The sequence below is a fragment of the Peromyscus californicus genome, unplaced genomic scaffold, assembly GCF_007827085.1.
Source record: "Peromyscus californicus insignis strain IS unplaced genomic scaffold, ASM782708v3 Scaffold_4__1_contigs__length_199733344, whole genome shotgun sequence".
In the NCBI taxonomy this organism is placed as follows: domain Eukaryota; kingdom Metazoa; phylum Chordata; class Mammalia; order Rodentia; family Cricetidae; genus Peromyscus; species Peromyscus californicus.
In genome coordinates this window covers 39,674,336-39,698,417 of record NW_026294562.1, presented here as the reverse complement: position 1 = coordinate 39,698,417, position 24,082 = coordinate 39,674,336, and the positions used below count along the sequence as shown (strand labels likewise).

At 41.5% G+C, this 24,082-nt stretch overlaps 1 protein-coding gene across 29 annotated transcripts in view; it reads left to right on the top strand.

The window, feature by feature from the left end:
* Trpm3 (transient receptor potential cation channel subfamily M member 3) overlaps positions 1 to 24,082 on the top strand; it is an 859,806-nt gene that overhangs the window by 568,046 nt on the left and 267,678 nt on the right. For all 29 annotated transcript variants that reach the window (XM_052762651.1, XM_052762653.1, XM_052762659.1 and 26 more), the window contains exons 2-3: positions 9,821 to 9,900; positions 11,142 to 11,346. In XM_052762651.1, coding sequence (XP_052618611.1) covers positions 9,821 to 9,900; positions 11,142 to 11,346 — 285 coding nt within the window. The remainder of the gene's footprint in view (positions 1 to 9,820; positions 9,901 to 11,141; positions 11,347 to 24,082) is intronic.

Here is a 24,082-nt window from a genome sequence, read left to right as displayed (position 1 = left end):
CTCTAGCTGTGTCATAGTAGACACAGAAGGGGGTAGGTACAGGAGACTGTGGAAGTGGGTGAGTGCACCTACTGAACGGGAAATAAGTCATTAGAACAGTACATGAGCCAGTCACTGATTGGAGTGAGAGCAAAGTATGGAAGTAGAACAAGGTCGCGGTTGTTCTGGCTTGCAGTGGCTAGCTTCTTGAAGAACAGTCTTTTATGCAGACTTGGGAATACAAAGGCATTCACTTGGTGCAAAAGGAATACTCTAACTTTCCAAGGGAAATAACAAAACATGCCCAATGGCTGAGAAGTGTGGAGCTGCTTGGTGGATCAGGGGCACCCTCCATATTTTGGTTGACCTGAGCAGAAAGAGTGTTGAGGCTTGCATGGAAGAAAAAGCTTTGATTAAAATACTTCCAGAGTCAGATCTGGAAGCCCTTCTATACTGAGCTGATAGAAAGCTTGGGCTCGGATGATACATAAGGGGATTGATAGGGGACTGCATGATCAGTTGCTGGGGAGGGACATGCTGGTGGCGGTGTGATCCAGAAGCACGGTCTTGCCGTGTCCTCTGGCATTGTTTATAGGTCAATGGCAACTCAGATGGTGAAAACCACAACACGTTTGTTTTCATGCATTGGAATAAAAACAAGGAGTTTAAGGTTTACAGGGCATTTAAGAGGGGCTGCCTGTGTTTCCCAAACGGCAGTAACTTTATGATGATAACATCATGACTTTCATCTCTCTGTTCTTTGTAGTACTGAGGATTGAATCTAGTGTTTTATGAATTCTAGACACGTACTCTCTCAGTGGATTCTACCTCTAGCACTCTTTTCACTTTTTATTTGGAGACAGTCCCCCTCAGTTGCCAAAGTGATTCTTGAACTCACACTATTGCTCAAGTAAACCTTGAATTTAAAGATATCCCTGCCTCAGCCTCCTAAAGCAGCTGGGATTATAGACCTGCACCACTGTGCTTGGATAAATACTTCTGATGGATTCTTTTTTTTTAACACTTCCAAATAAGAAAAAAATATATAGCTTCCAGATAATATTTTATCAGGTATATCCCTTTCTTATACATTAATGCATTGCTATAAACCCAGCATAAATGCCTACCTAGTTAGCTCCCAAGTCTCCTTTTTGGAGATACAAGTCATCCATTTCTTTTTTAATAATTTTATGTGAATTGATGTTTTGCCTACATTTATGTCTGTTTGAGGGTGCCAGATTCCCTGGAACTGGAGTTACAGACACTTGTTAGCTGCTAAGTGGGTGCTGGGAATTGACCCCAAGGTCCTGTGGTAGATAGAGCAGCCAGTGCTCTTAACCACTGAGTCATCTCTCCAGCCCCAGATGCCATCCATTTCTAAGGGAAGGTTTTATTCTGCAGGAAATGGAATGTTTTTCTAGTTAGAATCTGTGTGCCCCCCAAGTGCCACAGTTCTAAGTGCTATGCTGGTGGTGATAACAGACTGAACTTACTTCCTAGCAGGGAACGTGCAAGAAGACACAGGGAGGGGCGTAACTTGATAGAACAACACAGTGTTCCTTTGGCTAGGATGGCCAGAGACCGCTAGGGAGTGAGCTCTCTGAGGATGGACCTATCACAGGAAAAAGCAAGAGAAGCAAAGGTGACTGAAGAGAACTTGCCCGCCATGCAGGAAGAAGAGCAGAGACAAGTGAGGGATGATGCTACAAAGCCTGGAGGTCCACCTGACCCACTGCAGAATCTTTTTTTTTTTTTCCTGTTACAAAAGTTGACCAGTATACATCAGTTGTAGCCCACTTTCCTCTTCATTGAAATAAAGTATGCTCAGTCATGGCCATGTCTGTGGCTATGATAGCCAAGCAGTTAAGTATTAAGGTGGGTACTTACTGTTTTCTGATGTCATGAAGTACGTACCATCTGACCTTTGCTGAAAATGTTTGCTGACCCTCTAATCTGTATCACGCTCTTTATCATTGCTGCCAGATGTAAGCATCAAAGAACAGATTCTTTGCAGTTACTTATGGCAATGCAATATGCATTTTACATGTTAAAATCTAGTTTTTATCAACAGAAAGATCTAATTTTACTTTTTAAAGAATTGTGCACAAACAAAACCTTTTTAGTACAGTCTTTTCAGATGTAATGTTTAATTAATGATAAATTTGGAGACTAAGTCATTCTGCCATTGCATTAACGTGGAAGTGAGGAATAGCCATAGCTACCACTGTGCACGTGGCCTTCTATTGTTAGAATTCAAGTTCTCCAAAAACTACACCTAAAGCAGCCTGTTAATAGACCCTTCCGGGAGCTGCATCTTGGGTAATGATGCTGTAGGTGAGAAGAGATCCATATGCAAAGTAGCTCTGAGCTGCAGGTCTCTTTGGAGCTAATTACCTTCCTTAATCAAAGAGTCCTCCCCACCTCTTATGAAAGCTCCATTCGGCTGCCTTCACCTGGAGCTTCCTGTTTCAACTTCCACAAAAGGCCCAGGATTCTGTAGCAATATTTTCATCTCTGGTGTAAATTTCATGGACGCCAACTCATACTCTATTTTCTATTGGATACTTTTTAGAAAAGAAAAGCAAGCAAAACCAAACCAAAAGTGGGACTAGAAAGAATAAAAATAAATGCATAGAAAAGTGATAAAAAGACTATTTCATTGAACTCGTGATTTATGGTAATCGTGAGTTCAGAGAGATCTACTGACAAAAGATGTTGAAGGGAGTGAATCGTTAAGTCTTTCTACATCGGGAAGATTACTGAAAACCAATGGATTTTGTATCACAGCCAACTGCTGCTACCTGTCATCCCAGTAGGTCTTTCCAAGTATTTGTCTGCCCACTTAGCTCTTCCTGTCTCTATTCCTTTCCACCTCCTTCCTCTCACCTCTCTGTTCTTTTCTCTCTTTGTGTCTCTCCAGAAATCTCACCCCGTACTGAGACAAAAACAAAAGCCCAAACCTTTCTTTTCCAGAATCTCTCTGTGGAGGCCCTCTTCTCATTCTTCATGAACTTTTTTCTAAATACTTTTCTGAGCACCTTCCCCATACCCTCCTGGGAGCATAAGACAGAACTTGATAACTGAAAAGCAAATAAAAAGAGTGTTCTTCTGACTCCATATGCACACGATGACAAGGAGAAACTGAAAAGCAAATGGAATGAAATGAAAGCTAGCAAAGTTGCCAATCATCTTTCTATTTAAAATTTGTCATTTTTCCCTCCTATTTTCCTGTGGGTTACTTTTTTTTCCACATAGCAACACGAAAATGTATGTTTCTCCCTAAAATCTTGCTGTGATCATCAAATGGCATAAAACATATTTTATTTGGTTTCCAGTTCTGCAGTCTAAACAATGCTGTAGAGACAATCTCTAATGGTTCCATTAGAATGACTACTTAAGGGTCACAGGTGCACAGAAAAAAAAAAAAAGGCTGCATGGCATTAAGGCTGTGGCTAATTCCTAAAGATAGGTAAGGGATGTTTAAACCTTTTACAAAAAAAATGTGAGGAGTTGGAGAGAGAGAAAGACCCGAGAACACATATATGCCATTGTACAAGTGCGGTGGTCGGGGAACAGCCTCGGGTGCCAGTCCCTACCTTTCCACCTGGTTGGAGACAAGGTCTCTGTCGTCTGCTGCTGCATATCCCAGACTAACTGGCCAAGGAGTGTCCAAGGATTGTCCTATCTCTATTTCACGTTTTGCCATAGGAGTGCTGAAATTTCAGATGAACACCAAGGTGTCCAGCTTCAGATGGGTTCTGGGCACTCAAACTCAGGTCGCCACACTTGCACACCAAAGTCTTTATCCACTGAATCCATCTCCCAGCATTCCCTCTTGTGTTTCATAGTAAAGCTTGATAGAATTCACTTAAGTCTTTTTTTTTTTTTTTTTTTACCATGTTTCATCCACTGAAAGTCACTAGGTAGATGATTGTCCCTCATCTCTGGGGAAATATGACTTTGTGAAAAAGGCTAGCAAATATGGGAATCAGTCCTGCAAAGAGCACAGACAGTAAAGATGGCCAACTCATGGGCTAATCCAAGTGTGAAATAAGTCACTTGGTTACCATTGTCATTTATACCATACACATGACAAGTACTATTCACTCTGACACAAGGTAACAGGAAAATGAATCAAAGCCCCACTGCCCTCACTGACTACAGTCCTGAAGGCTTACTGAGGAAGGGTGCCACTTCTCAAGTGACCGTCACCCTTGGAAAGAGATATAGTGCTTAGACATTCACTTCATGAGAGTTTGTTTGCCTTATTGAAATTTGAACTCTTTTCTCCCCAGTGTATTTGCTTATCTAGTTAATATCTATCATCAAAAACATTCTCTCTTGGGTGATCTCTGAAAATGCCCTCTCTATGTGGCCTCATACAAGCAATAGTTTCCTAGTGAAGACGTACAGCCGGCTCATCACAGTTTCTCCACTTTCTATCTGCACCCACAGCCTTGGAATGCTCAGTTGATTGCTTTTCAGTACAGAAACAGGGAACGCAGGTCTCTTGTGCATTTGTGCTGGGCAGGGAAAGGCTGTGGACAAGAAGTGTGATCAGGCAAGTTTTGTTGACATCTAGTTGCAGAAGGTGAACAACTTGGCCAACCCCAACTGCATTCTGCTTAGGCTCATGTTCAGGGACCAGAGCATTCCTTTGAAACACTGAAGTTTTTAACAGTTTCTCTTTAAAGAAATACTATCACTCCATTCTGTTCGGCAGGGGAACAATGCCGCTTGTGTGTTCAAACTACTGGCAGCAGTGATACACTATTTCTTTAGAGAGATTCACTTTCCAAAGCTGAACTTTCAGAACTCAGAGCACCTTATCACACTCTTGCAAGCTTTTTTTTTCCCCCACTGAGAATGGAAAAAGAAAAGGTGGGGGTGGGGTAGGAAGCAGTTAGGACTTGTGCTGGTTAAACCCGATCTCCCCAGGGATTTGTTTTTCTTCTGGCTTCAGATTAGATGTTCAAATCAAGCAGTGTTTGAGAACTACGAGGGAATGTCCATGGGATTCTTAGCCAGGCTAATCCTGGAGCACCAGCACATTCCAAGGGGCCAATCTGCCCAAGTTCATTGCTTACTTGAAATGTCTCTTGGGGGAAGAGCCTGGCAAGTGACTTTTTTTTTTCCAGTGGGCGGTCATCCGAGCATTATTAGCGGGATGGCCAGCCCCAGTCACAGCAAAATGAAAGCAGGAGGCGCTGCGCAGGGGGACTGCCTTGCTACCAGCCAGAGTCAGTGCGCAGGTAAATGATTTCAGCTGACCTTTCTCTTGTTCTCCTTCTCCAGGTTGGATGTGGGGACTTAGAGGAAGAGCAAAGGAAAACACAGAGGGGGTGGAGAGAAAACAGAGGGGGAAAGAAACATCTATTTCGGTATTTTGTTCTAATGAAGACTGGGTGGCCTCTTGAAACTGGAGATTGTGATGGCGAGCAACACAGAGAAGTGTCCTTCATAATTTGTCTCCAGAAGTTCATCTTACTTCCTTTTTAATCTTGGGGTTGCCTGTCTGGGTTACTGTGCTGCAAAGTTTGTGTTACATCTGTTCCCTCCTGGGGAAGGGCTCAGTCTACAGCTAGCAGGGAGGTAAAGGAAGACAGAGCAAAGCTGTTGGTGGTTTAAGGTCAGTAGCAGAGCCTGGGTGAAAAAGAGTGAATCTGTTTAAATGAAATGATTCGATGTTTCTTTGGTATAAGACAATATTTACAGATTTGTCTTGCCTTCTTTCATCTTGATGTTTTATTGATTACATGTTTAATTTTAAAAAAAAGAAAAAGCTCTTGCTTTTATTCCTTAGGGTAACCATTATACCTTGTTCAAAATGTAGACACCCTTGTTTCTGTTTTGAGAAAGATGTCCTTTAATTATTAGCCTTTGAAGACGTTTCCCTATTACACATCACACATGGCCGGTAGTGCAGAAAGACAAGAAAGAAACAGTCCCTGACAAAGTCAGTTTGGTTCTCTGACTGTTCTGCCTCCAGAAAATAATGTACAGAAGTGATTTTCCAAGGGCTGATAGGACCCACCTTCTCTAGGAGGACAGGAGACTTCTGTGGCATAATTAAAAAGCGAAACTAGTAGGGCAAACTCTCCACCAAAGTTTTGCATTAGAAGGGAATTAAAAAGTCATCAGGAAATGCATGTCAGATTTATTTCATGCTTTCTAACAATGAGGGTAATCACTCTGTGCTAACTTAGTTGCATGTTGGAGCAAAGTCTAAAGCTTCATGCAGAGTAGTTCAAAGCCCTTGAACAAAAGAAAAAGGGAATTCATTTAGGCAACAAGTTAAACCATGGTTGTACATCAAAATATGACCTTTCCAAAAAAAAATTTTTTAAACGACTATCTGTCCACACTAACAACCTGAATAAAAGCACAATGAAGCCAACCCAACAATATAGCAGAGCCAATTATGCATATTTTGGAGAATTCCTAAGTTGACTGTTATGCATACACTCTTCCTATGATAAATTATACTTGTCTCATAAACAAAAGGAGTCAAAGTTCATTATGAATGATGGGAAGATCTTTTTACCTCACCTCTCTTTTACTCCCACTTGTGCCCTGGCCAGGGAACTGATTAATCTGCTAATGCTAAGAAACAGAGGTGGTTTCTCGTCCATTCACCCACAAAGAGGTTGCTTTTTTTCTTGGAGAATGTAATGAAGTTGCTGGACTGCGCACAAGCCAAAACACCTTCCCCTGAAAGACTAACAAACAAATTGACCATCCATAGGTAATAATTTTCCTACACACCATCTTTCTGAAGCTTGCAGGACCTCCCAAATTGAAACTAATAACAACAGTGTCCTCAAAGAGTCTGATTCATTGGGCACAGCCCCCCATATTCTCAACTTTAAAGCCCAGTGGCGATTCCATTTCTTTGCTGCTGTGGAAATAATAAGACCTCCCCCTTCTTTAATATCTGCCTTCTATATTGGGGTCTTCCTTAAGTGCTATCCCATCCATTACCCCCAAGGGAGAGGAAGAACAGGTGGCGGAGAGTTCATCCCCATGTGTGAGGGCTAGACTCAGGAGGAGAAAGGGGAAGAAACAAGTCTGACCCAGTTCTCCACATGCCACTAGGAGTCCAGGGTGGTCCAAACACAGAAATAGTCCCAGGCATCTCAGATGGCACTGCACACATAAAGGACATTCAGAACCAGTACTGTCTCCTCTGGCAAAGCAGTGTATTCCAGGGGTAAGAGAAAAGATCCTGGGGTAAAGCTATTATTCAAGGTCAAACTGTGGCTTTGGAACTCACTTGCTGTATCTTTCTGGCTCTATTTTTTTCATTGATAAAATAGATATGGTATTGTAGATGGTCCCTCCCCATCAGTGCTGTTCTGTGGATCCAAGCACATGATGGACCCTTAACAAATGTTAGCCACTGTGCGTCCTTGCTGAGCTCCTACAATGTGCTAGGTGGGTAAGATCAACTTCTGGGTCTGATCATCACAAAACACCCCATAGTAGCTTAGGATCAATATGCTATACATGAGGCTCAGAAGAAGTTCTTCATAACTTGTTAGTGGCCATTCCAGTGCTCTATGATTCAAACATAGAGGTGGCCATTTCTACCAGTATTTTATAGAACCCTCGTATGACTTTCCATATAAATTTATAATATGATGATCAGCCCAGAAGTCTGGCATGATGGTGCATGCCTTATTCTCAGTACTAGGGAAGTTTGGGATAGTGGTTGCTGCATGTTTAAGGCCAGCTAGACTTAAGAATGATTACCAGGCTAACCAGGGCTACGGAGTGAGAACCTGTCTCAACAAACAAACTAAAGCCAAGATCGGTCTCTCTTCTTGAAATCAAGAATGGTACTCCCCAAATAATAACAACCCAATATGCCAAGCATTATTATTGTGCCCAGCATACAGATGGGGAAAACTGAAGATAAAAGAATTCCTAACTGTTCCCATCTACGAGAGTGCAACTCATGCTCCTTTCTCAGCTGTAGACTTTACATCCCACACATCCTGCTTTTCCAACTTCCTCTCCTGGAACATGGAGCAGCACTCACTGAAGCAGGCAGATGATGTCCCCAAATATTCTTTTGAAGGCTTGCCAGGACGGGCTACAAAGTACACTCTTTCTTCATTGTTCCCCAAGGTGTAGGGAAAGTGGGTTTCAGATGTCGTGAGGAACGTCAGATAACATCGACAGAAGTATTCAGTATTTCAGTACCATGGGCTATGAATAGTTTAATTTACAGGCTTTTTCAAAGATAAAGGCAGGTTATCTTTGCCGCTGAGCTCATTTCTGTTGCAAAGATGGAGCCAGTAGCTTTTTCTACTGGTTTAAGAGGGAAACTCTTTGAGATTTTTTTTTTCATGTCCTGCTGCAAACAAAATTACAACGCCTTCTGTGTGCATGAGGGTACAGAGGTTCGCCTGAACCTGGAGAACTTTGAGGCAGTGTGGGCTGCTCCTTTAAATGAAGACAATGTAGTGAAACCAGAAATTAAGTGACCCTATTGTGACCATTACTGAAACAGAATACAGTGCCTTAAGGGCTCTCAACCATCCTCTGTGTGGCCATGTGTAGAATATGCATTATTGTAAATATCAAAGAACTACTGCTATGGACGTCACATGCATACACAGACCTACATTGTATGAGATCAAGGAGATAAGTGTGCACCAGAACTCACAAGGTTCAGGGTAGCCCTGTGTGCCCAGGGAATCGGGACTAATTATACCCAATAAGTGGAATCTGGTAACAGTTCCAACCAGTGATTGACACAGGTCAAGTGAACAGCTCAATTGTGTGTTGGACCAGAATATTTTAAGAATATAATTTTAGGTGTGACAGTGAGATAGTGCCATATGAAGTAACTAAGGTTTGCTCCAGTAACTTCCATCTTAAATACTTAGGAAAGCAATCTTCTAAGAAATTTAGCAGGTTCCATGGAGACTTCTCTTCCATTTCAAATGCTTTTGAAGGAAGGGGTCCAGGGTCTCCAGACTTCTGGCATTGTGATGTGATGTTTTCATCTACAAATGTGCAGATGCAAATGTGCATTCATTCACAGTTACTGTTGGATAACGTGGTCTACAGCCTATAGCTTGTACATGCAGGATAGATGCTGCTTGCAGCAGGGAAATACCCTTCAGGTAGACAGAACATCCTTTGTCCATCTAGGAATCCCATCTAGATGGCAGGGTTTCTGGATGGATGGTTTTAGCAACACCTTTTCTAAGAAGCCATATTTTTGTGCATGTGTGTAGGATGTAAAGGGAAATGTGCCTATTCCCTTCCCAAGCATTACCTGGGAGCACTGAGGCTGTGCTTACATTTATTCTCTTTGTCTTCCCATTCCCTTTTCTCCCTCTCTGTTCTTCTGTATCACAAACTTGGATTTAAGGAACCTTGGTGATGTAGCAGGGATTCTGAATGTGTACTCCCTCTGCCATCATCCTTTCTTTCTGTAAGGAGAATCTAGTAGAAGCCTCAACCATGAAGGTTACTGAACTAGATGTATTTCCTCTGACTTTTGAATCTTGCTTTTCTTGTAAGATTATAAATGCAATGTCTGTTCCTTCAATTTCATTTTCTCTATGAATAGCCTTGTGTTTCTGTCCTTTAGAAACCATAATGAACATGCCTACGATCTCATTACTAACACTTTTTCCAGCCTGACAATTTCCTTTACTTCTCAACATTATAATGTTAACCCAGTCAACAGGTTCTGAGAATAGCTTGTTGGATGATATGCAGTTTGGAATCCGTTTATGATATACTAGTGTATTGTGTGATTGCATGGTGGTAAAAAGATTTAAAATTTATATTCATTTTTCTTCTTTCTCTCTCTCTCTTTCAGGCTCAGAAATCCTGGATTGAAAGAGCATTTTATAAAAGAGAATGTGTTCACATCATACCCAGCACCAAAGACCCCCATAGGTAATCCTATGGTCTTTAATGTATTAAGAATGTGAAGTAGAAATTACAGGCATAGAGTACAATAGTAATTACTACCACTGAAAGGGAACCACTGTCAAATTAAATATATTTTTGAAGCAAATATATATTGCACTGCTTAATATGCATGGTTAAAGTTAATCTTCAACTAAGTGTCCGTACACAGAGAAACAGATCCACTATTGTAGAAAGACTGATCCCTGGATATAACAGTATACTATATTTTTGTTGCAATTACTTATTTTCCCACCTTAACATTTTGTCAAACTGTTTCATTGGTACCAACATGTCCTGCTATAGTGAACAAGACAGTCTTGAATGAAAGACTCCTAGGAGACTATGTATGGTTTGACCTTCAGATTCCTCTGCACGTCTTTTGGCACTGTAGTTTCCTTCCTGAAAACCAGCAGTCTATAAAGCAGGGAGCTAAAAAAGTCCATTGTGATCTAGAAATGCCCTTTGAATGGGCAATTCTAAACAGCTGCTTAAAATACAGATCTTACAGCCATAGGCTAGATACGTAATCTTGGATACATTGCTTAAGATTCAGTGCTGCAACATTTTTTTCAGTGTATCCTAAATTGTTAGTGTTTAAGAGAATGTTATGTAACTATCATTACTAATAATTGTGATAGTGGTCATCATAACATATGAAGGACATTTTGATGACAGAGGGAACCAATTTTAAGTTTCCTTTTTATTTTTTCATTTCTTCTTCAAAGAAAAACGTATAGATTTTTATTCTCAGAATTGAATATTTGACAGTAAATATCAACTGGAAAGACAAGTGAGGTTGTGACTCACACATAAGTGAGATTCCTCATTTAAATGTACATGTTAAAAGTTTTCCCTTGAAGCTCTTCAGCATCCTTCATGCAAGATTTGATAGATGGGAGCAATTAAAAGTGGAAAAATCTAGAGAACTTTTGTCCACAATTGCCCTGTCCCAAGCAGTATGCCAAGTGCTTAAAGGTGTGGGTGGAGGAGGTCAGGGAGTGTGTTGACAGATAAACTGGGTGGCAGGGAAGAGCAGTAGATGGGGTGTTGTGGGAAGCCTCCCTCCACCATTTCTCTGATAAGGCTGCATCTGGAATTTCACCCACCACTTAACTGGAATGGGTCAACATGGTCTGCGAGTTTCTCTAACAGGCTGCTTAAGTGTGTGTTCTTGTAATGGCTGCTGATTCAAGGGGTTCACTTCACTTTAACCTCTCATGTTATAGGTGTTGCTGTGGGCGCCTAATAGGCCAGCATGTCGGACTCACTCCCAGTATCTCTGTGCTTCAGAATGAGAAAAATGAGAGTCGCCTCTCCCGCAATGACATCCAGTCTGAGAAGTGGTCCATCAGCAAACACACTCAGCTCAGCCCAACAGATGCTTTTGGGACCATTGAGTTCCAAGGAGGTGGCCATTCCAACAAAGCCATGGTAATAATAACAATAAAAAGCCAGTCACTCACTCCCAGATACAATTCCACATCCTATAAGGGAACTGCTAAGAGCCTGGGATGTAGGTTTCAAGCTAGCCTGGCCTCTGTCACTTGGCAGTAGGGCGTCTATAAAGTAGGGGCAAGAAAACCTTCCCCAGGACTTTTTAAATCATTGGTATGAGATCAGATGATAAGCTGATTTTTACTTTGGTTAAAATCTTTCATTGTATATGATCGTGCGTTACAATGTCCTTTCTACCCAAATCCATCACCTCTTTATTCACCCCCAACCCACCAGCACCTTTACATTCTGCGTTTAACCACTCTTACATTCAGATCCACTGTTCTCTGCCCTTCATGTATGAGAGAAAAGGTGATACCTGTCCTTCTGAATCTGGCTTGTTTCCTGTAACTATTTACAGTTTGCAACATTATTTTCTATGTCTCATCTACATAGCCGTTTTCTAAATCATTTACCCCAGCTTTGGAGAGAGGAAACAAATGTTTCTTTTAGGTTTCTATTTTGTTTTATTAACAGCATTTCCCAAGCTGTTTCCTTCCTGGCTTTGACAGAGATCTTGTCATCCATATCAGGCACCTTCTCTCCAAGTAGCTGGGTTAGTAATATTCTCAATGGGAAAGGAAAATATCTTTAGCAAGGACTTGAGAACTGTATAGAAATTTTGCATATCTGAACCATAGTTCCCATGGACTACACTTAATGTGACTCCACATAGACCTTTCAAAGAATTAAGAGTATAGCATGTGTTCTGAAAATTCTGGAAGCTTTGTAGTTCAGCAGACTTGCCTCTGGCTGTTGAAAGAGTCAGACAATAGATGTAAGACATCAGCACAGTGCTAGATGTATCAATGGGTGTGAACTAATTTAGCTGGTGTTAGTAATATTCTCATTTTCCCCAGGCTCTGAAAGAACCTGGAGAAACATTTGACTCATCCTATAAGGGACACTCCTTTGATCTATGCCCCTATTAGTTCATATACTTTAATTTACATTTCCAGGCAATGCTTATGTATAATTCTGAAAGGTTGGACCCTGTAGCTTACTGGTTGCCTTTTGATTAGGAACCCACTGGCATTTTATTCATAGCCTGGTGCTGCCACTTTCTGGTTGTGTGATTGTTCAATTTAAGCCCAGTGCTTTAGTTTCCTTGTGTGTAAAATGGGGTAGTAACTTCCACTTCATAGGGCTATCTCAGGGATTAACAGTGCCTCTGTGTATTACGGGCTTTAAATGGTGCCTGGTGCTAAAGCTGCAGAAGGGTTTACTCCGAGGGAAACTTTGTTACCAATCAAAATAGATGTGTGCTCCTGAAGTCACAGAACTAGATAAATTCTCTCTCTTACTGGAAAGTCTTTGTTAAGCCATTTAATATACACGTGCCTCAAGTATTCTACCTAGAAAGCTGGTAAAGTTGCCTTCTGTGATGCTCATGAGGATGGAAGACACCTGATGCACAGCTAGTGTTCAATATATGTATGAAAATGACAGAAATGGGTCAGGGAAGTAGCTTCCTGTACTTCCCGAAAGCCCAAAGACCCACTAGAGTGTTTTCACAAGGGCATCAGCTTTCTTGTACCCACAGTTTAAGCTCTGTTCTGTGAAGAACGGTGTTAGTGACAGCCACCATCAGGAAAGCTAGCTAGAGGTTTGAGAACTGATATCCACGTTCTCTCTGGCCCTGGCAGTCACTCATACCATCAAATCAGAATGAGTTACATTACCTGGGGTCCTTCCCATCTCAGTCCTTGTCCCCTTTCATCGCTAACCTGCTGTGAGTGTGACATCAGAGTGAACACAGCAAGAGCCCTTTTGTTGTATAACTTTCCTCTACTGGAAATTCTTTTTGTCTCCTGAAAATTTCTGGTGAATTTGAGAGACACGCTCCCCCCGCCCCAGAAGCCTAGAGACCAAAACTCAAAATGAGTTTATTAGCATGTGCCCTTCAAAATGGTCAGCAAAATACTTTGGCAATTTCTTTCATAATCTATAATGAATAATAGTCGTGATTATAAATGAGCAACCAAGTGTTCTGCAATCCCCTTGGATTCCATTTCTCCAACACATATTGATAAATATTTTTCAGAGCTGTGATCAAACCCAGATCTTCACACATGGTCTTCAAGTACGTACCACTGAGCTACATCTCAGTCCTCAGATATTAAGAATTTCAAGACAAAAACCCAGGGAAGTGAACTCTAAGCACTGCCCTTCTGAGCACTGTTTTCCACATACTGTGATGGTGACCCCGAGGTTAAAGTGGCCCTAGGTGGCCTAAAGGGCAGTCACTCTAAGGGCAACCCTTTCTTTCTCTCCAAGCCTAATTAGCCTAATGAAGGCCAGTTTTCTTTTCATTACTACTGGGTATTTAGCGAGTGGAAATCCCCAGCATTCGTCCAGACACAAACGAGCATCTTGTGCACTTTGAAAGCTTGCCCCAGAGTTACTCTGCTTCTCCTGTCTAAACAAAGAAGTGGTGCTGTCAGGCCTCATTTTATGAGGCAGGGGAATGGATACTTGCCAACCCGAGCCTCCCTTGCTTCCCAGCCTCTTGAGCAAACCAGCATGCAGTTTGGACAGACAGCCTTGGCACCCACTTCCTGTGAAAGAAGCCAGTCTTCCTGAGAGCACTGTATGGTTAATTATTCTCCAAAACTGCAGTTAGACAGGCCAGTAAACTTAATGTGCCTTTGGGCCATTGCTTCTGAAAGGAGTCCTGGAAGTGAGTGTTAGCAAAGTCATCCAAACACTCTAGGGGCAAGATTGACTTGTTTTTTTTTTAATTAAGGTAAGATATAACATTTAACTTTTTCCTTCAAGGCAGCCCAGGATCCAGCTCTAGCATTTTCCAAATGCCAAGGTGGGCTGCACACGGTGGGGCAGGCAGCAGGAGGAATAGACTCATTACCAAAATGCCTCCAGTTACTTGAGAGCCATAGCTAGGTGTCCGTCCTATCACGTGTGTAGGACAGCAATATATCACGGACCCTTAAGCATCAAAGGCACTTGAGGGTCATAATCAGTGGTTCTTGACTTGGGGACACAAAGTAACAGGGAAGGCCTTTACAAATGGCCATATGTAAGATTCACATCTGGAGTCTCATTCAATAGCCTGGACAAAAGCATGGGCATCCAAAGATCTCTGGATATACACATAGCAGTTATTCTGCCGTGCAACAAGCCCTGGAAAGCTTAATCTCCATCACCACTACCTACATTATAGATGAAATAATTGAAGCCCCAGAAAGTAAATTGTTTTCCTAGAGAAAGTTCTTGAACCTAACTTCCTAATGACCCCCTTTCCATTCTCTTTTTTCCTTGTCATGTGTGCCTAGAACAGATGACAGTCACTGTTTTATTTGGAAGTTATTTGGAGGTGATTGAAAGGAAGCTAATTACTATTGTGCATCTACCTTTTTTTTATAGGGGTTTTAGAATTTTTTGCAGCAGGATTTTTAAATCACTAATATTTAATGAGGTTAATTAAACTTGAAAGCCTTGAGCAGAGGGAAGTCTTTGTAAAATTACATCTTAGATCATTAGAATCATTTGCCAAGTTCTTTCAAGTGCTTTGTGGTGTTCAGAACTCAGTGTCTAAGCTTAACCAGCCCGAGGAAAATCAACATTTTGCAGAGAGAGACTGACATAGGAAGGAGCCAATCCAAGTTGACAGTGAGGGAAGGAGCCTAACTTCCTGACCATTCCCAAGATGCATCCTACCAGATGACAAGCCCTAAACTACCCTGGATTCTCTGAGGACCAGATTGCTCCTAGGGACATCTCATAATTCACAAACCACCTTAGGACCACAGCAAGATGGTCCTGTCAGTAGACATAGTGAGGTTTCTTAGAGACTCTTGTCTTTGAGGGCTTCCACATGATTTACAAAGTGAGCAGAATATAGACTCACTTGTTTACAAATCATCTCTTCTAATTAATGCAGAACTGGTTTGTGGGCCAGGTAAGACTAAACCTAATTAAGGGAGTGCAGTTAAACCTCTCAGGCCAGTCACATAATTCTCTTCTGGCTCTCCTCTGCTATTTACTCTGCCTATTAGCTCATGTGGAGTCTCTTAGTACAGTTTTCATATAATTTAGAAAATTATCCCAAGCCCTTGTTTTCACACTGAAAGCTCTAACTATTAAGGCCACAGGAGTGAGAGCCTTGCTCTCTGAGCTCTGGGGGAGGGGACCACACAGTAGGGAGGTTGCCCCTGTTAGCATGGCATCTGTAACCATGTACTCTTCGAGAGTTTCAGGGACTGAATTTCAGGTTTAAAAATTGTCTCTCTTTGCATTCTGCAAATTGATCTGGGAACCCTAGACTAACACACACCAAGTAGGAAATGATTAAATGATTCCTTCTTCACACACATGAACAAACAATCACTGCACTATGGCTAACACAAAGCTTCCTACAGCCTGATAGGGCTGTGGAGAAACCTTGAGATTGCTCCCCTGATTTCCAATTTGCACCTTGTGGTCTGAAGGCTGCTGAGCTGGCAACAGGATCAGATGGCCTGTCTGAAAGTAAGAATTAATGTAGAGTCAGGGTGCAAATTAATCCCAGCACTAGGGAGGCAGAGGCAGGAGGATCTCTGTTAGATTGAAGCCAGCCTGGTTTACAAAACAAGTTCCAACACAGCCAGGACAGTTACAAAGAAAAAAACTTGTCTTGAAAAACAAAAACAAAAAATAACAAAATTAAGATAGACGATATGGTTGATATTTCCCATCCTAATTATAGGAATACAAAGTAGGGGAAGCTGAATCTCCTCAGGAAACTATCCCACTTCCTGGGATAATTCTGACAGAAATATCTGTCAGATAATAATTCTGACAGAAATACCATAGACTAGCTCCCATGACCCCTGTGTGTGCTTAGTGATATTATATGTTATTTCTCACTATTGAGCTTCCCATTATCAACATTAATCCAATAAACACCTGCTATCTAACATTGGGAAACTGCAAAAATAATGACACTTTTACTTCCAGAGGGTTTTTTGTTGTTGTTGTTGTTGTGTTTGTTTGTTTGGTTTTTGGTTTTTCGAGACAGGGTTTTTGGTTTTTCTCTGTGTAGCTTTGTGCCTTTTCTGGATCTCGCTCTGCAAACCAGGCTGGCCTCGAACTCACAAAGATCCGCCTGCCTCTGCCTCCCAAGTGCTGGGATTAAAGGCGTGTACCACCACCACCCGGCTTACTTCCAGAGTTTTAAGGGTTATCAAACTAGAAATTGGAATGCATTGACTGTTATTCCAAATATCTCCTTTCTGGTGAGCTGCTTCTCTCTACTGAACCACCATGAGCAATAAACTCGAGGCAAAGCAAAAGCTCCGTGGAACTGGGAAGCTGCTATCAGTAGAATTATCTCTGATGTGACATATTGTGCTCAACTGCAGCTTTAATTACAAGTACCCCCCTTTTATATGTGGCTCCAAAAATTGGGAAATGAAATGATGCTTGTCACATTTCTCAATAGAGAAAATGGGCCACATTTCCCACTATGAGCTTGAAAGAAAGGCATTGCCAGGACTGTGGAAACAGATTTCACAATGGTGGGTCCATTCATCAGAACAAACACTGCTTAAGAAGTACCAAGTGGTTCTTTATAAGAATTAATGATGGCTTTGCAGTGAAAGGAGGGGATTTGTCATCGAACATTTCCAAGAGTGTAGCCAGATTTATTGTACTGCATCCCATTTCCATTTTCATTAAAACAGCTGGGCAAAGTTACATGGGTGAAAAATCTAGGGCTAAAGAGGTGGCTGATGAATTAGCAGAACCAAATGCTCTGTGAAGCTCAAGGTGACTGCTGATGGAAGTTTAGTGTAGCTGGAGTTTTCTTTCCAGGTCCCGCCAAGCCCTGGCAGTCTGAAGGCCCACTTATAAAATAAACACACAGACGCTTATATTATTTACAAACTGTATGGCCGTGGCAGGCTTCTTGCTAACTGTTCTTATATCTTAAATTAACCCATTTCTAGAAATCTATACCTTGCCATGTGGCTCGTGGCTTACCGGCATCTTCACATGCTGCTTGTCATGGTGACGGCTGGCAGTGTCTCCCTGACTCAGCCTTCCTCTTGCCAGAATTCTCCTCTCTCCTTGTCCTGCCTATACTTCCTGCCTGGCCACTGGCCAGTGTTTTATTTATACAGAACAATATCCACAGCAGTTTAGGGAGGTGTTTGGTTGGTTGGTTAAGGAAACAGCCTCCATCTGCTCTAAGCAGTAATGGCTGCATCCTCACCCCATCCAGCCTTTGTGCCTTGTAGATATGATGGAAGGATAAGAACACTGCTTGGTGAGGACACTCTGTAAGCTCTATAGCATTGATGAGTGAGCAGAAGCATTTGGGATAATGACATAGTAACAGCCAATTCAGTAGTAAAATCATCTGCCCAGAACAGGAACCCCAAGATCAGGCACAGCTGACCCTCTACAGATGTCATTACCAAGGTCCTCTCCATTCAAATGAAAGAGAAGTTCTCACTGCCTCACAAAATGTAATTTCTAGTTTGTTGTCTGGAAATTAAAGTATATCTTCATGTGAAAATAATGCTGGATTCATTGACCTCCACGGTACTCAAGAACATAAAATTATACAATTTCAACTAAATCTAGCTTCTGTCTTACACAGAACATTCCAAAACCATCCACTTGACATGCACAGGCCTCCTAATATCAGACAGGAGAGCTAACAGCAGGAAGAGATAGGGACAGGTCGTTACAAAGATGGAAACCTTACTTGATCTCAGCTTCTCTTTTGATCAATTAGAAACCTAAAGGACCATTGTAATGACAGGGCAAGACCTCCCCCATCCCCACAAAACTAGAGTGGGAAATAAAGACTATTGACTTGAATCAGTTATATGCAGGCACACTGTGTCTGAATGGTAAGGAATCTTTACCCACTTTGCACTTACTGGAGCTTCTTGGCCATTACGTGTTCCACAGTTTAACCCATATAGTATCCTGTGCAGTGGTCAGGGTTGGTCTCATTTAACAGGTCAGACACTCACATTGTCCAAATGACCAATACTGTCAGCATCTGATAATGGAGTGAGTTGGAAATTTCTAAACAGCACCAAGCCAGAGTAATGCCTAGGTGACCTCATTTAAAATGCTTGTTAGGGAGATATCTTGCTATTTGCAATATGATCCCTTAGCAATGAATAGACTCATAATGGACCTCAAAATTGCTTATCATAGACTGGAGGGATGGCTCAGTGAGTAAAGGCGCTTGCAACCAAGCCTGATGACCTGAGTTCAATCCCTGGGACTCACGTGGTGAAAGGAGAGAACTGACTCTTACAAGCTGCTCTCTCACCTCCACAAGAATGCCATCCCATGTGCCATCCCTGTCCCAAAATTAAAAAAAAAGTTAAATTGCTTCTCATGACAACCAAAATAGCTCCTAATTTCAAATCACATTAACAATTTAATAGGAATTGTTTAATTTCTCTGGGCACAATTAGTGTGAACCTGCCTACTCAGCAAGTGAGGTCGTTGTTATACATAAGTGAGAAAGAGATACGGTGAACAATGTGGTTTCTAGAGACATAGGAATACTACCTGAAGATTTTCTATTTAATTGAAATCTCTAGGTAACCTCACGATGATGCTTAACCCCTGATTTTAATACCAATTTGACCTCCCAAACCATTTATTTGATTTTCTAAACAATAGCCAAAATGATTAAAAAAAAAGTAGCATGCTGATGTACTTAAATACTTGCCTTTTGTTTTCTGGGAGAAGGGAGGAACAAGGCATAGATTATGGACAATAGCTAAAAGCCAAGGCAGCAAATGTTTGTGACCTTTACCAGGTTCTGGATAGTTAGACGTGGTCTGTACAGAATCTTAGGTTTCTCTGCATAAGAACTGGTCCTAGTCAAGACGGTACAGTTAGTAGAGATGCCTTGAGCAGCCTGGCAGTTGGTGTACTTTCTCTCATTTACGGTAGCCTAATTCTTCCTCACCATCTCTTCGTTTTCCATATAAAACTTAAGTGTGTTTTACTTTCCAGTGGCACCAAACCAAATAACAGACATGTTGACTTAGTCCTTTCTATTATTATTATTATTATTATTTATTATTCCTATTACCTCTCACAATACTGTGGCTGCTTCACAACAATACTGACATAGTTGACCAGAATCCATGGGTAGCTCAACTAGACCCTGAACTCAAAGGCCTGTAGCACACAAGATATAATGGCTCATAAAAGAATCATTCAAAAAGAAGTATCACCCTGGACTTCAGCAAGAGCTTGAAGCCATTGCATCAGCACGGTCTTGCAGTGTCAAATGGTCACTGGGACTGAAACAAACTTTAAAAGGTGAGTGTCATTTCCATGAGTGACAGGGCAGAGTGCATTCATTACCCTAGGCCTTGCGGATTAGCATTAGTCAAATGCACAGAAAAGTGGGAAAAGCTGTCAATAGCGGGTTAAGGCTAAATTAAGGGGAAACTTACTTGCCCAAATAGAGAGTTTACAAAAGATGTAATGATTTAAATTCAGAATAGTATGACCAAAGGAAGAAGTCAGCCCATTGACCTGTCAGCGTTTCTAGGCATCTGAGGTCCAGAAAAGCCACAAGGAGGCTGTACCAGAACCCAAACTGCATCATTTAAGGGAATAGACTGCTAACACAGCTGTGGAAGGAACCAAGACCAGGCCTGGGTGAAAACACCATTCGGAGAAGCGCCGCCTTAGGACTTGGTGACTAGCTGGTTTATGTAAAGGAAAAGGAGAAGGAGTAAGAGGAAGTTGTATCTTTAAGGTCAAGAGAAGGCTGTAGACTCAAATCTAGGGTCCAGAGCCTCTCATGACCCACTAGTAGTGTGAGCTTGGAAACAGTATGGATCCTATCTTTTCGGAAATGTTGGAGAATATGAGATGGAACGTGTAAAACACTTAGCACACATGTACTTGGAATGCAGAATTCAGGCCCCACAGAGTGACCTTTCAGCCAACAGTGGACCATATGTATGATGCTGGGCTCATATATGTACAATGGAGCTCAAAGACGCCACCCCTTAGTGGCATGAATGAAGTATAATGTCAAAAAGCAGCACATTTTGTTCATGTGTATGGTGATGTGTGGTGATGTATGGTGTATGGTGATTATACTACCAGGCCTATTTGTTTTTAAAAAAGCAAAGACTATACAGTCATATGCCACAGATAATACTTGACTGCTGGTTATTTTACTGGTGTGTGTATTTTCTATGCTGTGCTTTGGTCCTCATTTTGGAGTACTATTGAAGAGTTGACTATAAAATAGTTTAGTTTATAAGTCAGTTACTATACATGTGGTCCTTGGTACTAACCTCAAAATTATTGAATTATGGGGCTTGGATTATGGGTTGTCTCAATTGGTAAAGTTGAAATATGAAATTTCACACAAATATGAAAACCCAAGTTCAAATACCAGCACCCACATACCAAACCTGAAATAGCATACACCAGTAATCCCAGTGCTGGGAGGGTAGAGACAAGGGGATGTCTTAGGCTACATCTGGCCAGTCACTTTAGCCAAACCATTGAGCTTCAAGTTGAGAGAAATCTTATCTCAAAATTTAAGATGGACAAAAGGGCTGTCAAAGTGGATCAGAAGATGAAGACACTTGCCAGCAAGTCTGATGGCCTGAATCGAATCCTGGGACCTACATGGTGGGAGGAGAGAACCCACTCCCCAAGCCGTTCTCTAATTTCCATACATCTACTGTGACACATGCATACACACACACACACACACACACACACACACACACACACACACACACACACACAATACTTTAATAAATGTATAAAATAAAAAGATAGTGGCTGAGGAAGACACTCAAAATCAACTTATGGTCCACATTTGCAGGCCCGTGTGCATACCCAAATGAATATATACACACATACACCACACACACAAAGAATAGACTTGAATCTAATTGAGCCAAAGGTAGTGAATAATTTGGGGTTTTCTGACACAGGATTTCATAAAGTCCAGGCTAGTCTCAAATTCGCTATGTATCCAAGGCTAGCCTTTGAACTCCTGAAGTTCTTTTCTTTGTTTGTTTGGTTTGTTTTTTGTTTTTTGTTTTTCGAGACAGGGTTTCTCTGTGTAGCTTTGCGCCTTTCCTGGAACTCACTTGGTAGACCAGGCTGGCCTTGAACTCACAGAGATCCGCCTGCCTCTGCCTCCAGAGTGCTGGGATTAAAGGCGTGCGCCACCACCGCCCGGCAAACTCCTGAAGTTCTTGCCTCCACCTTACAAGTGCTGATTTCAGTATTGTGAAACAAACCTAGTTAATCAATTATTTTTTCTCCCGTGGAACTTCTTTAAATTTTCATTTTACATTAATTTTCTGTGTGTGTAATATGAGTGCACATGTGCATGTGTGTGTAAGCCATAGTGGGCATACAGAGGTCAGAGAAAACTTGTGGGAGTTGGTTCTTTCCTTCTACCAGGAGGTCCCAGGGATTGAACTCAGGTCCTCAGGCTTGGTGTCAAGGAAGAGCCTTTACTCATGAGCCATCTCAAGGACCCAAGCATTTATTTTTGTTCTTGTTATTTTTCACGATAGCTGCAAACTTCTGATTTGCCTGCCTCCACCCTTCAAATCTTGGGATTACAGGCATGCACTATCATACCCTGTATCAAACCAAGAGCTTCAGGCAGGTATTCCATGACTGAGATCTACCTATCCCCCATGTAATATGCACTTAAGAATGCTGTAATTTTGATTATTAATTTATTCCCTAATGCTTTATTTCTATCAATTTGCACTATAAATTAGTCATGATTATTGTTACATATTGTGCAATCTACATGGTTTTATATTTACCATGTAGTTACTAATTAGTTATATCCCATCCTGTGTTTGAGATCATCCTGAATCATATAAGCTTCAATTTTACTTCAGTGAAAACTGTCAGAGGGAAACTCACGGTTGGCATTCATAAAATGGCTCTATTTTCTCCCACTTTGGAAAGAAAAGCTGAGCTCTAAACCTGAGCTCTAAACCGACAGGCTATTCTCTTGGCTTTAGCTTCCATTACTGCAGTTTAGGAGTGGACTTCCAGTCTGGAGTCTTCATAGTTGGTACTTTCTGTGATACATCACGACTGAGGTTTCTTGCTGTTTATCCTTCCTGGGATCCATTGAGCTCTTGGACCTGAGAGTTGGTTAATTCAGTATTTCTGAGAAATATCCTACCAATGCTTCCTTAAGCAGTGCCTCCTTCATGTTTATCTAGAAATTCTAATGCACTCTTGTGGTGATATTTTGTTTGTGCTCTCACAAATAAAACTTGCCTGGAGATCAGAGTGTGGAGCTAGCCACTAGAGGCCAGGCAGTGGTGGTACACACCTTTAATCCCAGCACTTGGGAGGAGGAAATGGGAAGTGATATGGCTGGGCATGAGAGAAGAAATGATAAAGTGGGGTGGAGACAGGGGCTTGGTGCTTTCAGTCTAAGGATTCCTAGAGGTAAGAAGTCTTTCTAGTGGCTGGCTGCTCTCCTTCTCTGATCTTCAGGCAAGCTTTATTTGTTAGAGCACACACAAAATATTACTGCATACTCTCCTGAGCATCTTTAGCTGTTTTTTTTTTCCTGTGTATTTTTCTAAACCTTCATCTTCCTAGGCTGCATGTGGCTGATTTTTAAGCACCATCATCAGTATGTTCCTTTTCCATGCCGATTTTCACTTACAGTATTACACTTTCATTTCTACAAGTTGCTCTAGGTTTTCAGATGCCCGTGGTCATTATAGCTTCTTTATCCTTGTTTTGATATCCATTTACAAGATGCTACATGTGTCTGTTTTGTATTCCATGACCATCTCTCAGTCTTGGGGGTCTAGCTCAGCTATCTGTTGCCATGCAATTATTTCCAGCCTGCATTTATTACACATTCCTTCACAGAGGGTCTGTGTTTGCCTCTGCTGCTTACCTGGAGCCATCACTCCATCAAAACAATTGGCATTAACATACCTTGTTCTAGTTCTCAAATCACACTAAGTAATGATGACAAACCTGTGTAGGGACCTGCTTGTCTTTAAAAATAATCAAATGCAAATTCTTTTTTCAGTCCACCCAGAGCCTACCTCAGTCTTCCAGGGTTGAGATAAGCAAGTTTCCTACAGCCTTCTTTTATACAATTCCTTAGTTTTTCCTCCTAACGTTTCAGAGTTGAGCACTTTAATGTATACCAGCTTTCTGTGGGGCTCCCCAAGGACTCCCCCAGACTTCAGAAAGTCATCAGGTCAGATGTTGAAGGGCTGCAGGATTTGGGAGAGTCTCTTAGATCCAGCCCTGCTCTGTGCCCCCAAGCAGACTTTCTTTAGGAATTGAGTATCTCTGCATGGCATGCCAAGTCAATAGTATATTTCAAAAGATTTTTCTATCATTGCCCAGTACATCAACTATGTAGTTGAACTAAAACTTATGTGTCCATGTATATGGTCCTATATATTATCTTTGTACTTATAGCATTTGTTATATATACTTAGAATTTCCTGTTGTGTATAGAAAAACCTTGATTTCTACTATAAGTTTCATTTTTGAATATAGGAATAGCTGGCCTGTCTTCTGTCACTTGTCTTTTAAAGATAAAATATTTGAGCTGGATGTGGTGCCACATCTCTCTTATGTCAGCACTTAGAGGGCTGGAACCGGGAGTTTCACTGTGAGTTTGAAGTCAGCCTAATCTGAA